The 16,883-nt window shown below is 40.3% G+C and overlaps 1 protein-coding gene across 1 annotated transcript in view; it reads left to right on the forward strand.

Moving 5' to 3' along the window:
• Nucleotides 1-4,649: 4,649 nt before the first annotated feature.
• Nucleotides 4,650-16,883, forward strand: part of LOC139742006 (globin C, coelomic-like) — a 98,814-nt gene continuing 86,580 nt past the window's right edge. Inside the window, exon 1 of the mRNA XM_071652568.1 lies at nt 4,650-5,111. Within this exon, the coding sequence (XP_071508669.1) occupies nt 5,104-5,111 (8 nt within the window). The 5' untranslated portion in view covers nt 4,650-5,103. The remainder of the gene's footprint in view (nt 5,112-16,883) is intronic.

Raw genomic sequence — 16,883 nt, forward strand, 5'->3', positions numbered from 1 at the left:
GGATGAAAAAGTAGGCCGTACATCGAAGGGGAATTTCACCCAATGTTCGATTGACAATGACAACAGTAACAACAGTAACAGTAACAGTGTTATTACAATCTAGCAAGTTAAATACAGTTAACTGCTGCTGTTGTCGTGTTTCATATTAGACAGCAAAATCTGGTGTCATTAATATGCATTTGTGCAAAGTGAGCGTGGCCTGCGTTGGAGAAGAAGATGGATCGAGACTGGGGACGATGGCGCTTCAAGCGAGGGGAGGAATAAACATGATAAAGTATTTTGGAACTTACTCAAGTTTGGTGTGACGGTGGTGATTTTGTTTGTTGTCAGAAATGTGTGACATGTTGTTGTGCCATCAATATTTCCCTCCCTTCCGTAATACTGGCAAAATAGCATATAACAATCAAATGTAATTGATGATGTCAGCAGGTGACAGCTCTATGTCAATGTCTGTGTGACAACTAGGGCCTACATCCCCTCTAGATGAAAATGTGTGCATTAATATGTAATCAGCGCGTATGCACATCGTGTAACCAACATGCATGGACATTTTCATTAATTTGTCCCGTATCAACTGCAGCTCTGGTCACAAAGTGGTATTTGTAAAAACAAAAGCAACCTCATTGCTCATCATGATTTTCTGTGACCAAACAATCACGGCAAATTGGAAGCGAATTGAAATTACATCTCATCACATTTACTTTACAGAAGAAATAGGACCTATTCTTCAAGGAAATATCCCGAGGGCAAACTAACTCCCGTCCGATCAAACAATAGCAACAACAACAACAACTTCCTACTGCATGGCGTTTAGACACGTCCATCCAGGGCCCACTCATATGGGACTATTTATTATAGTCCTCGATTCATTTCATAACGCGTTGGACGTGTGCGAGGATGCAAGTATAATCCGCGACGATTACCTTTCCAGTCTGTGTAAACACCGGCAAACTCCGGGCCCGGTAATCAAGCCTCCCGGTAAGAGTTCGATTTCATGTTATGTTTCTCCGTCCGCGTGTTGTGGGATCACTATCCACCCACTGCCACCGGAGTGAACTTGCGGATGGAGTATGCCGGTTGCCCGGCGGATTGCTCTTTTATTGACCAAGAGCGGAGATTCGAAGTTGCATTCTAACACCAGATCGTGAAGGAATTTTCTTCCTTTTCTAAAAGGGGGAATGGTGGAGGACGGAGTCACGTGTTTATCACTGATTATAGATACAGTTGGAAAAATATTCAAACATGAATTTGAGATAGCAAAGCCATAAATGTTGCACATTCGTTAGTGACGAATACAGTTTGAATAGTTATCAACGGGAAGGAGTCAGGGTGTTGTTTTTTGCTTTGTTTTGTGATCTTGTCGAAGGGGGCGCAATCCCCCTTTAATAGCGAGCATCCCTGTTTTGGATCCATCGACCCACAGAACTCAGAGTTCTGTGCATCGACCTGGGAGGACTAGAATGAAATCATATCGCAGGTTGTCCAAGTCCATTATTCTATGTCTCACGGCGTGTGAGGAGAACCGGGTCAGGTCAAAGTGGTATTTGGGGGACCATAGACTCCAGGAGCAGATCTCATCATCCCCCCCCCCTCCCCCCGCGCCATTGGGTCTGGATGGGATGGGGGAAAGCTATACCCTCAGAATATAGCAGAATTGATTCTCAAAACTTGTCCCGCTAACAGCAACAACAGTAACAAAAAAAAAAAAAAAAACACCACTCTTTGTCCACTCGGGTATCTTTACTCTATAGTATAGATGATATCTACATAGATAGATCTACGCTGTGAAGATTTATCTTCAGCATTGAAAGGTTAAAATATCCATTACGGAGTTCAAGGTTGTTGTTCTTTTCGTTAAAGGTCCTGTTTACCTTTGGGAACTGTGATTTAAATTTGTTTCAAGATATGACATTTAATGCATATATGCGTAGGTCTGTTCTACCACAAAACATCCTACCACGTAAAATTTTTTCAACAAAGCCTAGAATATAAGGAGATATCTGTATTTTTCTCAGTAAACCGTAACTGTAGACGGTTTAGTCTGGGAACATTTTTATTATAACTATTGTTCACATTTTGTATATTTGACAATACTTAACATCGATTTTACTGATTCAAATTTGTACAGTCATTGTTTCTATCCCTAACTCATATTTTAGAACTATTTTAAAACACTAATGCTGGGTTTTTGTTTCATCTGCAAATGGTAAATTATGCCTTTAATAGAAACTACAGTCAGGATTACCCACGGAATGTGGATTGTGGCAAATCTTGTAAGAGATGAAAATGAAAGGAAGTCGTTCTATTCAGAGAATCTACAAGTAAACCTCGGGGATTTTGTGTAGGTCCCTACCTGTCACTGTCGCGGGAATGTGGGTGTGGGTGGGGGACGGAAATGGAGAGGAGAGGGGTAGAAACAATATTTATTTTGGGTTTGGTCGCATGGCATACCAATAAAAGAAAACTCTTCAATACTAAGCACTAAGATTGGGAAGGCAATCCTTTCCCGAAGATATTTTGTTTGTCATATAATGTTAGGTGACAGCCATATTAAGCGAATGAAATTTGAGTCCTTTTACGAACGGAATGGGGATTACATATGCTCTTTTGTATATCAAAACATACTTCATATTTCATTTTTTTTTCTTTTAGAGAAGGAAAATTATGAACAACCATTTCATAAAGTAGGTGGCTATAATTTATGAAGACCTGTGATGTATATATACTAGTATTTTTGATAACAAGATAACCATTTTGTTTTCATGTAAGTTTGTTTATCCTGTATAGGAAAAGATAACAGAAAAGATATAAATAATATTGTCAATATGAGAGAAAAACAGGAACTATTTTTTCATTGTATAGATATTTTTTCAATCAGCAGTAAGATTTGGGAATTGATAGGTTTTTGGAATCTCTGCAACAAAAACAGAGACCTATTCAAAAACAATATAGTATGCTGAAATGAAATACAAAAGCATGACATACCAAACATCAACATGGAATGGTAAAAATTACAATTTGACGATACAGCATCGCACCAAACCACAAAACGTTGATTTTTTAGATTTGATGAAAAAAGTTTAACGTTCATGTGCTCTAGCAAAACCGCCCGACCCTCCGGGATGGGTACATCAAGGCCTTATGTGCAGGTAATCCTCGGCTCCGACAGATGGATTGGAAAACGGAAACATTAAATGTTTCCGTTAACTTCATGTTGGCAAGGCGGCCCTTAATGATTCCCTTTCAGGTCTGCAGGAAAGAAGGGCGAGTGCGGTTTGAGGGCAAGAAGGTATTTCAGCGGAAGGATTAGTCAATCATCGGTCTTTCTTCCAGTGTCCTCTCTCCCAGAATCATGACTTACTGTACTTTACTTCCAAATCTCCAAATCTCATCACTGATTTAAACAGATTTTCACCTTTCTGATCAACCTTTAAAATTCACCCCAGGTTCAAGTTGAGTTTGATAAATGGGATGAAATCAAGCCATGAGATCGGTGAAATTCCAGTGTTCCATGTCCTACAAGCTTGGCTTTTTAGTGGAACACTCTTGTGAGTCGTTATGATTACTTATTTTTCTTTTGTTACCATGACAAAGTGCGCATTGTTTCTCTTTTGTTGTTGTTATGATATCATTCGTGCATATACTTTATATTGTCAGGGGCGGATCCAGGAATTCTGTGAAGGGGGGTGGGGGGGGGCGTGACTAATATTTCTGGTGCCACTTCCGGGTTTCATTTAATTTTTTCTTTTGATTTCTTTTGTTTTTAACGAAAAATGAAGGGGGGGGGGGGGGTGGCGTGCGCCGTTTGCGCCCCCTCTGGATCCGCCACTGATTGTGTTCGATGAACTGTCCTAATCAGATGAGTGAAAGTCAAATTGACAACTTGTACCGCTTTGAATCGTGTTTTTTTTTCTTTGATGGAAACAAATAAACCATCGAAAAAATGTATCAGTAAGAACTTTTTTTAAAGCTTCGTAGTGGTTTCAAAATTATGTGGGCAAAACATCATTGTTTACTCTCAGAAAAAAATGCATATCAATAGGAAGCTTTGTTGCCTCATAATCTCATTACAAAACATGATATTCTTGTAATACTCTCAGACATCATGCAAATCTGCCCTTTTTGTGTATTTTCAAAAGAATGATAGGTCATATTATTCTTTGAATTTCCTTTTTATCTGTTTGATGATCTAAAGTATCATCTAATTAAACGGGAAAATCGAAATAATCTTATATCACAATGTAATTACTAATACATATATAACAAAGGCTTTAGGGACGTGTGGACGGTGTCATCTTTCCCCGCAGGCTGGAATGAGCAAAACCGAACACAAGCGCGCCACCTCAGTATTATCGCTATAAAGCTGTACCATTTTTTTTTTCCACCTAGGCTCCGCTCGGTAGCGCGCAGCATGGATGCATTAAAATGATCAAAGTGCTGCTACTACCGGTTATGTGACAGGTTCTCCCGCTCGCTCGGGGGTTTGCACTCTAGTCAAACAACTGTCTGGACCGCGGAGCAAGATCAGTGCGCGTTGTCCGTACTCCGACGATGCGAGTGCGATGCGGACTGGAGTCCACTTTGGCGCGCACTTCAACCCCGGCTGCGCTTACTTTCGACAGGCGTCGCACCGACATTCTAGGCACCTCCACCGTCACTCCTAGGGGCCTCGTATCTCGACTCACAGCAGCACTCAAGTGAGTTTGTGAAAGATAACCGAAACCTGTCACTCCTCGCTGGAGAGGCAAGTCAGCTCGAATCGCTGAACGGATTCGTTACGCTTTTCTCCCAAACAAAACTTTCGTCATCGCACTTCACTACTCCGCCGCAGCGAGTGAACAGAGTGGTATCGCGTATCGCTTGATTCCTAAACGATACCGTTTATCGTCTGTGCAGAGAGGCAATTGGTGGATAGTTTTTTAATGAATTCACCTCCCCCGGATTAGTCTCAGGACAAAATTGGAATATCAATCAACACACCTGTCTCTCTCTCAAGCGCCACATCGGCTTATGACTTCGTGACTCAGAACTGCCGACAAAACACGGACTTTGTTTACGTCGACCACCGCCAGGTTCTCCGGCTGGAAGCAGACAGAAAGGAAAATGTCAACGTGAGTTTTGTTTTCTTTCAGTTCTTAACCTTTCCTTTGAAAGTCATCTCAAGTAGGCCCCCAATAAATGTTCTTCTTGACCTTGACATTGCACACGTAAGGATTCGGCGATTATTATGCAAACTGCTGTTGACGGATGAAAACTCAAGTGATGTCATGCAGTCTGTTTGAAAACGAAACAAAATGGCTCAGGTCAGTGGCAGACATTTGTAGTTTTAACCACTTACTTCGAAACACACAGCTTAATCACACTCACTTTAGTTTTGTCATCCGTGTTCATAAATACTTGAAAGCAGAGCTCAGTGTATTTTCTCATAGTGCATACAGTAATTTAGTATATTGATGCTCGCCACCCTTTCGTAGACGTGAATATACCTACGATGCGGAATCTGCACACTGTCCTGCCATTCCTTCCTCTTTTCTTTGTAAATCTGTCTAAACCTTCTTTCGTTGTCCAATCGACGTGATAAATGAAGCTGACCATAATTAGACGTATCTGCTTCTGTTTCAGACCTTATGATAGACTTGGTTTGCAATATATCAGCCAAATAACAAGATTTCGTGCATGTTTGTTTGACGTAGAATTGAGTTAGAATGTAGCACGAGACGTTATTCTCTTTAGGCCTACAGGTGTCTGTTTGAATTGTACGCTGAATAATCATGTATTGCACAAATAGATTGGTACACTATTATCGAAAATTGTTATGGAAAATGTGTATGTGTAATTTTGTAAATCTTTTTTTTTTTTGCAATCTGAATTTTATTGGATTATCATCGATGAACGCAACTGAATGTGATGGGGAAATTTATATAGTGCATGGGATATATCTATGGTTTAAAATATATGTACCTACACTAAAACATCTAAGTGTCATCATCCGTCTGAAATATTCCACCAAATGAAGATATGGTACGTGTTTGTCTCGAATCAAACTTGGAGTCTGCTCCATCGCGAAGGACAAGAATGGAAAACGTTTTTTTTTTTTCCGTCATATTGTTCAGTTCTGCGAGGCATATCTGTGAGACCGTATAGCAGTGCCGTAAAAGCGGCGATGAAGGTCCATGCGATCACTGATGGGAATATGTGAACACATCTCATGAACAACCGACAACAGGATTGGCTAGGGTGTGGGGGTATAAGACATGCACCCCTGGATCTTCCCCTATACCGGGGTTATCATAGTTGTTGTTTAAGTTCATGGCGTTTTCCATTCAACCTGAATGTTAATGGCTCCTTCGGTGGTCTAACTTCCAGACGGCGCACTAATGATCACATACACTTTCCATGCTCGGAATGCAAGGCCTACCCTCTTTGAAATCATGTAGCTCCATGATCAAACATGTAACTCTGTGATCAAACCAAGTACCAGTCCTGCTTGATCAAAGTGCTCTCACTTCCACGTACTTGTCCCCCGTGTAAAGCCGAGGAGAATCTTTTCATATACACATGGCAGGTGGGAGACTGTGAGACCCCCCCCCCCCCTCGCTCTCTCTTTCTCCCACCGTAGGTCCTAGGGAGCAGCATGCAGGTGGGAGAAAAGATATCCCGACGCCTTGAAGCCAGGTTAGCTCGGTAAAAGAAAGCTATCTAGCTTTGAGCTGATGGATCATAGACATCGACGCTATAATGGAGCGATGCGGCAGCATAGGGGAGAGTGCTGTCAGGAAGAGGGAGGGGTTGGTACTTAGTGCTCTACTGTGCATCTACTTCCCTTTACATCAGACACTTTATCATTTTGCAGGGCCCACCCCGGGAGAAATATGTTTTCATCTATATTTTTGTAGCCACGAAACAGGGAATGTTGGCGGGTAAACCAGGGAAACATTCCGGTCATTGAAGAGAGCTTAACCTTTCGACAGCACGCCTCCCGTGCACGTTCCCACAAACAGCCTTTTGAGCTGAATTCCAGCCGCCTTGTTGCCGGTCTGTATGCAGGCAACATCGACGTTGATGACAAAGACGTCTGTTTTAAAGCCAACCCAGTATCTATTCGGCCTTTCATATTTTCTTTAGTGAATAAGAACGCTCAGGGATTTGTCAATGTTGTGTACTCGATTGATGAGTGCTCCGCAATCAGCAATCGAGTCTCTGCCCATTTTGTTCAAAGCGAACACTTTTTGAAGATTATTCTGTAATCCACAACAACTGCTCGGGAGGTGGTGAGCACCCCCTTTAAACCCGGTCTCCATGTTGTGTGATTGTCGTTCTATAGAGCAGTGATCAAATGACGAGTGGTCCACAATCTACAAGCAATGCTTTTTAGTGGACCTCTCAGTTCTCATTTTTTTAACCCTTCAAACATAACTTTGTAATTCCAGTATGTGTGCATATCTTTATTAGTTTGTTGATTACCATTGATTGTCATACTTTGTAATGTATATATGCTTATGATTGAATCTTTGATTTACTTTGTGTTATGTTTTGTTGAAAAAAAATGAGAATGAAATAAATGAAATGAATGAATGAATGAAAGGACGAAAATCAACAAGCCAATGTTGGTATAAATGACGACCTCCATCTGTTAATGTCGCGTATTCTTCAATATTTGCCTTAGCGATTGTTTGACACGAATGTGAACATGTGTAGAGCCAAAACAGAAAGGTTGATTGGCAGTCGTTCTCTTTCATCGAAAAGGACATTGCTCAGCAGTCTCAGAGTGTGGTGTGAAATGAGTGAGAGGATTGTTATTGCGGCGAAAAGAAGCCAACAAACGCAAATGTGAAGGGTTAAAAGGAAACCATTAATACCTGTAAAATCGTTTCTGTACTTTTAATGCTTGTAGCCCTAGGTTCATGGCGTAATTGCCGAGGAGTAATCTGAAATCATGCCGTATATTTTGCTTTGTTACTGTCAGATTTTTTTTTTCACGTCAGCTATTGTCAGTGCCAGCTTCCTGCTTCACAAGTTGGACTCCCATTCATCAATGTGCGATTGCATTTTATGCCCACAGTTACAAAATCATTGTTCCCTTTCATCGAAGACCCCATTTCGCCGTGGCAACACTTTAACAGAGCGGTATTTCAAACGCCTCAAGCTATCAACAGATAATCTCTCTGAACACATAGTTTTAAATGTGGCATGTTAGTATATATTATTGGAAAGAACAGAAAGAGGAAGTGAATAGTACCCTTGGCACGCTGCAGTACAAACTGGAATAATAAACTTCAGAGCAAAGTGCGCGTGGTGCTGCGTTATTTTGTCCGGATTAGTCCTGTCGTGACTAGCATAGTTAAGCTGCATATTCCTGTTTACGGAATTAATATTTGGTTGACGTGGTATGGTAGAAAAAAAAAGAACTCTCCTTGACCTTTGAATCGCTTTGGATATGGAGCTCATTGGGGAAGGAAGAAATTACATCCATCCGTCAAATTTCGCCGCGTAAAGTTTATCTTAACTCATTATCTTGGTCTGATGAACATGATAACGCTAGATGTTGTCCCTTTTACCTTTTCGATGCTTCCTCTTTTCAACTCATATCTATAGCCCATCAATGTACGCCTGATTGGAAGCGTTTGTAGACTCTGCAGGCGTATGTTTAATGTTTTGCATGGATACATACATGTAGCTGGTCTGATCACTTGGGAAATGCCTCGTCTCTTGCCATCATAAAGTATGCTCAAAGCACAATGTTTATTGTCGCTAATGTATATATCTCACATTTCTAAAATCATTTTCAGGAGAAGCCAAAAGCTGTATGTACCAATGACCTCTCTCACAAAACATATATACGTAATATGTTTATTTATATTAATAGAGAAGCGAAAGGGAATGTAGCAGTTATCAACATGAATTATGATGCGCTGAGTTGCAGAGAACAAACTTTGGCCTGGAATCAACGCGAAGTCACGAATAGTCTGGCAACTAACGCTGATTGGCTGGAGGGGCATCCACTCCTCTTTTTTTGCGCTCTCTTACCAGCAGCTACCAGCTTTATCGACCCTCCCAGGACGACGATTGGTACTTCAAAAAGTGTTATTGACATTTCAAGCGGTATACTGGTCTTTGGGACTGACAGAGTTAAACAGCATTCATTTGTCTTCTTACGCCAATAAAAACACCAAATTTGGGGCTTAACGGTAGAGGAGAGAGAAGGGGGAGTGTTCAGCTCTCGCGCCGTTCGGCCCGTTTACGATCAGACCCGAAGCTGACGAAAAGTCACGAAAAGAAAAATACTGTGGCATATCATTTAGATGTATATGCCAATCCAATAATAATAATAATAATAATAATAATAATAATAATAATAATGATAATAATAATAATAATAATAATAATGATAATAATAATAATAATAATGATAATAATGATAATAGTAATAATAACAATAACAATGATAATAATAATGATAATAATATTGATAATAATAATAATAAATAAGATAAAAAATGAGGTTTTGTTTTTGTTAGAAACTACGAAAAAAAAAATCAAGTTAAAATATAAATTCAACTCACCTTCGAACAGCTGAGCCAGCAAGGACAATGCCGTTCATTTTTTTTTGCCTATATACTCGTACCGTGCCAGAGAAAGGTCGCCATTGGGATTGTGCATTTTTCCCTTTCGGAAAGTTGACATAACCTCTTGCCAATTATCATCTTCTTCCAGATCATATGATCAGAGTCAAACGTAACACATGATTACGTGAAACAAACTGCGTGTGTGAACTTGGAATAGTGGGCTGAAATACGTTCATGTAAAACGTAGATAAATACGAGCGTGATCATTTACAATCACGGATAAACTGACAGTCATCAGTTTATGAGTCGTATATAGATCACATCTTGTATTTTGATTTTTTGCTTGCTAGGACGTCCCCAGTCACAAAAACATTCTGGATGAGCAATGATTGCCATTGCCACTTCTACTCCTCACAGAATGTCTGCTGTTGATACTTGATAGGACGATATTCAATGCAATCTTTAGAAAAATTAGCTCATATCAGCAAGGCAGTTCAAAGTCATTTCCCTACTCACAGATCTGGATATTTGGTCCGAAGCTAATCATCTCATTTACATATCGAATTAGACAGAGGGGCCTGAATTCACGAAGGTGGTACAAATGAAACCATGGTTTGAACCAATGGACAAAAACCACGGAGCGCCAAGTGTCGCACGGAATATTTCGTTACGAAATTGGTCATTTCGTCGACAAAATGACCGTTTCGTTAACGAAATTATCATTTTATGCACGAAATGTTCATTTAGTTACAAAATGTTGTCATTTCGTTACAAAATAATCATTTCATTGACGAAATGACTGATTTCGTAACGAAATATTCCATGCGACACTTGGCGCTCCATGGTTTTTGTCCATGGCTTAAACCATGGTTTCATTTGTACCACCTTCGTGAATTCGGGCCTATATGTTTCGCTGGTAAAATAATTTCAGAGATCATTTTCATGTCTCGTTTCAGAATATATAGAGCGGCAATTCTCTTTTACAATTTTAGCGTATTTCACTTCAATATAGACAGAAAAATTGAAAAGAAAACAAACCAAAACAAAAAGACACCCAAAAACGAAGAATACAAACACGCAAACACACAAACGAGCTTCCACCCTTCATGAATTCAGAAAAGATTTTGAGAGCAGTATTTGAGACGAATAATTTCCACTCATTCTTTCAGCAAAATGAAGAGAATTACAACTAAATTTCCATAGCTATATGCAAGAGACAAAGAACATATAAGAGAACATGAGAGGGACGCATTTTATCTATTGATGTGAGTTTTGACTCACGAATAGGAAAATGTCAGAGGTTTGATTCTGTACGTGTTTGTAATTCTGTGGGGCTTTTATAATCTCAAAATCCCTTGCACACGTGTTGTGATATGAAATCTTCTTAAAAAGAGGAGAATGTGAACTTTTACGTGATTCCATCTCACTATGATTTTCTTTGCTTTTTCTAATCTTAAAGAAAAATGTAGGGAGACTTTTAAGTTTTCAACAACTTTGGCAACGGCGGCGTTGTCTGTCCTCTAACAACTTCCATCGCCTACGGGAAAGGGCGGTTCTTATCGCGATCGATCATGGCGAAATGTGTTTTCAATTTTCCCGTTTCCGCAACAAATAATGGGTTCCTTTTCTCTCCTTTCTCTTTGTCTTTTGTGAGAGAGTGAGGGGGTCTGAAATTTAAGTGAGCGTCATCTTTTTCGGACGCTAGAAAGTACTGAATCGATGAGAGTGAGTGAAAGCGCTGCATGAATGTTGGAGCGATGGAGCACGAAATAATCATGCATTCAGTGTGGGTGAAAAAAAAAAATCAAATCGACTCGCAATTCATTGTCGGGCGCCGTTTAATGATAATATCGTGTCGACTTTTTAAACTCCCATGATTCCATCCACTTCCGATTCGTTTCGTTTAGGATCGAGTGTCCCATCTGGCTGTATGCAAATGAATCAGACGTGTCGACAGCACCCAAGAATATGCAATATGTATGTATACAATTTATTGTTCATGTTGGGGGGGGGGGGGGCACGGTAGGATAATGGATAAGACTCTCGATTGTCAATCGGAAGTCTCGAGTTCGAATCCCGTCAAGTGCCTACTTCCTTGGACAGACGTTTTTACCCGTTATGTCCCTCTCGACTCAGGTGCATTTATGGGTACCTGCATGGCAACGCTCCTATAGGGTAGTAATGATGACAGAGCTCTCTGGTAAAGCAGTGGCAACACTGAAGAGGCTACCCTGGATAGAGAAAACCATTATGTGGCCTTGTCTTATATCATGATTATGAAGGTGTGAACAGGGCGACATTATGACCATAGTCTGGGGAGTGGTTGCCTTTCCATATACCGACCAGACCTGCGTGTGGATCCATCCTGGCGGATGGATGAATACGAAAGGGATGAGGAGAACTGAAGAAAAAGAGCTTATAATGCTCGACAAATGCTCGAGCCAATTTAAGGGCTCTTTGGAAGCGATTGTCGTCTAACCTTTGTAACCCGAGAGCGCATCTTCGTTCGTGGGCAAACACCGAGCGCCAGCGGACGATGTTTGCTTTCAGATTTGGGACGGATGACTCCCGACGCTACCGTACACAGCGCGAGCCGATGCGCAGTATGTATCTGTCGGCTGCGTTCATTCTCTGGCTGAGGTGTGATCTCGGTCTTAAAAAGTCCTTATGAAGAAAAACAAAACTATAATGAAATGACATCTTCCCTCTCCATCTAAGGCATAGCTTCAGATTGGTCCATGTTTTGAAGTTTCCTCGTCAGATTTCTCACATACGGCAAAGAATACATAGGGCGATGAATAATTAGATGATTTATGATGGCGATATAAAACGTACACTCTAAATTCGTTGGATTAAAAAGTAATCTAATAGACCATGAGGAGGGACAATCCAAATAAGACTATCAATTTCAAATCTAATGGATTTAATTTCCAAATCAATTAGACTAGAAATTGTAATCTTATGTGGATTTGTCCCTCCTCATGGTCTTATTAGATTACTTTATAATCCAACGAATTTAGAGTGTAATCAAAATTAAAGTATTAAGAATCATTACGACATGCAGCAACAGTGAAACCAGTAACACACGAGGTGGTGAGGGATTTATGAGAAATACGATTAGGCCTATATAGTTGACCACGTCCAAGAACAATTGCCTTCTTCTTCTCTTTTTTTTTTGCAACTGTGATATCAAATCGTAATGTAGAGCTTATTGACGAGCAAGGACTTACACATGTACGTTCTCAGTGAATATCTGCAGTGTATTTCACTTTTACACGAAAGTCACTCTCGATCGAATGCATCACGTGACTAAGACTTTCTTCTCAAACTCTATATGATTCGTTTTTTAGCAGAGCTGAGAGATATCAACATGGCATATTTCCATCATGCCCTAAGGCGAGGATGAACGAACAATAGAATGGAGTTACAGGACAGTCTACTAGTACATTGTGTATCACCTTGCTGGAGGCGAGTTTGGCTTCATATCAAGGGTAGACGAATCATCAAAGCGCAATGTCCGTCGACTCTTCAGACCGGTGCGAAATTTCCTAAAACCGCTAACTCTAGACGTACCGATCTGGGCAATTCCCATTTATCTGGATATGCTCATGCAGTGCATTTACAGTGCATTTAATGCATTTTCTTTTTTCCCATTCTTTTTAGCTGACGTTAAGCTGAAACTTAAGGCCGTTTAATCGACTTGGCTGACGCAACTTTTGACTGCGCGGAATTAATATGTCGTGACGCCAAGATATTTGATAATGAAAGTTCGCTTGATTTGTACATAGACCAAATCTAAACCATGAACTTGATGCAAAGTGCATTCATGTTCGTGAGTGCGAGTCAAAATGATATGGTGTCAGCTATGGATGACATGACATCGCTACATTTGGAAGTTACAGGCAATAAATCATACTTTACATCTGCGGTACATACAGTACATTTCCTTTTTTCCATTTTCAGCCCTCTCCCTTTGAGCGCATAGAGACACTACGGTAGTGATATGCACTATAATAGCACTGTATACCTACTTAAAAATGCAACTATAATGGACCTTTTTTTAGTGCCACTCCATACTGAAAGACTAAAGAGCAAATCGCTCTAAACAGCATTATCGTTACTGTCCTGACAGTAGGGTGATATGTGAGGTACAAGTGAAATTTGCTGTGATCGTTGGTGATGGGAAGAATATACTAGTACATTGTAGCTTAGGTTAGAAGACACATTATCAGATTATTTTGAATAATCACACACCGCACTCACACGTTCGCTATCATTAGCTCCTCTCTCCTTTGTTAATTGTCTCCATATTTACGATCAGATGATAATTTTATGGTGCGTCAATTATGAGGCCTCTATCAGGATCAAGCACTATAGCATAAGATGACTCTGAACCCCCTACCTTTTCTTCCCGTGAGCATCAAACTGGAACAATCTCCCATTTTCCCGAGAGTATATATGAAATGATAAATGTCTTTTTTTCATATTCATTGATTACAATAATTGTACATGCAAGCATACATAATATTGTATTCTGTATCATTCATTTTTTTTTTCATTTTGTATCAAAGCACCTAAGTTATCAAGTTTGTTTGTGTGAGATAGTACAGACATCAGACCAAATTGAATCGAATCAAAAGGCCATTGTCCAGAAGGTCACTTCATTGACTAGAGAGTACTACATACTGTAGTACGCGATGTGAGACATGCGAAAGATCCATGTTATGCATTTATTTACGATTTATTACAGTGATGCACCGCAAGGCAACTATCGTTATGTCGTTGCATTTTTATTTCCCCCTAGACCATGTAGACATTGTTTTTTTTTTTTAGTTCAGCACTAAAGATTGGAATGCAAATGCCCTGTTTGTGTGTAATGACGACCCCTACCACTAACCTATACAGCATCATGTTGGCCCTCGCTGTTGTTTTTACGCTATTAGACATTGTCATCGAATTCAATTATGATTTCTGTGACGGGGGTATTATTATGTAAGAGGTGACCTCAGACTGGCTAAAGTGGTAGTCTTGAGTCAAGTCGTCAACTGCCCTATCCCGAGGAGAACCGATTGATAGGGCCCATGCAGCCCCGTGGACATTGCACGGATGATTACTCGAGGGAGTTCACCGTGACCTAGGGAGTAATGAGTGTGTGTGATTGATGGAAGGCTTGAAGGGGTAAGATTAGTTCTGTGTGCTGTGAAAACACTGCAGACAATGAATAGAGATCAGTCTCAAAAAAGGAGAAGAGGAGAAAAATGATGATAGTGCTGCAACACGAGGGGGTTCGATGTTAGCAACCGAAATGATGGTCATTACCAGAAAGATGGGGACAACAAAACGCCTAAGGAAGGGTAAAGATTGATAGCGCATTTTATACCTGAAATTGAAAGTCCAATCATTTCGGATGAATTCTGCGTGAGATTGTTGCGCAATAGGAGGAAAGACGTGAATTGCTAAATGTTCCGTGCTGAATTGAACACGTTGCGCTTCAAAACCTAACATGCAATCATTGTCAGAAATTCGTACAACTTTCAAGATAAAAACTAGATGTGAGACTAGCCGGCGACCTGAAAGCTTTTGTTTCTTATATATTTTTTTTATCATAGTTTCTTTTTCTGGCAGTGATTTAATAACGCTTGAGCAAAGACTATTCCCACTGCTGCGAAAGACTGCATCAATCTCTGCCAACATGTTTATCAGATTACATTTCGGTTAGACCTATATTGCTTTGGCAGAAACAGCCTATAAATAATCATCAAAACAGACCATTACATCGCTAATGATTTCTATGGAAGGGTCAGTATATGCGACTTCAAAAAAGTAGTGACATTATAGGATAATAGAGGAAAAGCACGATGGGAATGGGGTCACGTGGTGTTGAGACATAATCACCGTAACCTCATCACCACACGGGAAACCATAAAGCTATAACTCTGTAATCGGAAGCTTGCGTTTTGATTTATAACCGTCTAGGTTTGATCTAAATCGTGTAAAACTCTCATCTGGCTTGGAAGGAATGAATATCATATGGTCTTCATCAAAACACCGTGATCCATGCTGCCTTCATACTCATAGGCAGAAGCCTGATTGGCAGAGTTTGTTTTCCACCATCTCTCAGCTTTCAGTTTTTTTTTTTGACAAAAACTCAATGGATTTGACCTACACTCCATCACATTCTTTGAAATGACCAGGTAACAACAGTCCCGTATGGATCTCGCTTCGCGGACACCGCATCCTAGATCAAGACGAACCCTCTCCCCCTCCCATCACACATATACACACTAAACAGACACAGACACATGAACGCACCAAACACTCACACACACACACACACACACACACACACACACACACACACACACACACACACACACACACACACACACACACACACACACACACACATATGCACACACCAAAACAAAACAGAAGAAACAGAGTTAATTAAGTTCAGAATGTTTGTCTTTTATTTATACTACAGTAACTGGAAAGAGAGCTTGACGAACCGTATATTTATAGGCAACGCCCAGACAAAGTCGCTCAGTTGCAACAACTTTTGTGATTATTATATATAACCCATTTTAGGATAAGATTTCATTTATGGGTACAAAAACGCACTCTTTTTCACTTCTAGTCTTCTCACTTGGACGCACTTGTAAACGCAAAAATAGCCTTGAAATTCATTCCTGATCATCATCCCATTTTTTGCTTTGTCCACTTTTTTATGGGGGATTTTTATAATAGGCGGAGTTTGATCCGCACGACAGCTCAAAGTCTCCAGCCTTTCCGTAATATCTGTCAAGCATGCGTCACGTCCATACGGGTGCAAATACAATGGTCATGCCAGTGGCCTGGGACTATATACGCATAAAACGTAATGATGCGAATGTTTGATGCAGGCTGACATTGCAGAACACGACAACACATACTGTGGTTGTGCAACCGAATATTCGCAACTTATGCTTGATTTACCGTGTTGTATAACGGCAGTCAGACAGCATATTTAGCTAAGTGTCTTTCAGTGGACGAGTTATCCCATTGTCTTTTTGCTTTGTTGATAGATTAGATGGAATAGAACGACCATTACGCGAAGGCTATTAAGTAAAATATTACAAGGAAAACTCAAAATGATGGTAAAAACGGGAACTCGCTTCCTTTTCAGTCTTTCACCGTGTCACACCGTGTAGTTCAGACGTCGGACAGATTCCAGTAAACATATGTTTGAAAGGATGGTAATCTACATTGTGCGTGTCATATTGAATAGAAGCAACGGAATTGAAGCTTTAGAGCTTAGAAAAATTCGAACGTATAGTC

The sequence above is a fragment of the Diadema antillarum genome, unplaced genomic scaffold, assembly GCF_040938485.1.
Source record: "Diadema antillarum isolate AM-2024a unplaced genomic scaffold, OU_Dant_1.0 seq00000973_RagTag, whole genome shotgun sequence".
Taxonomy (NCBI): Eukaryota; Metazoa; Echinodermata; class Echinoidea; order Diadematoida; family Diadematidae; genus Diadema; species Diadema antillarum.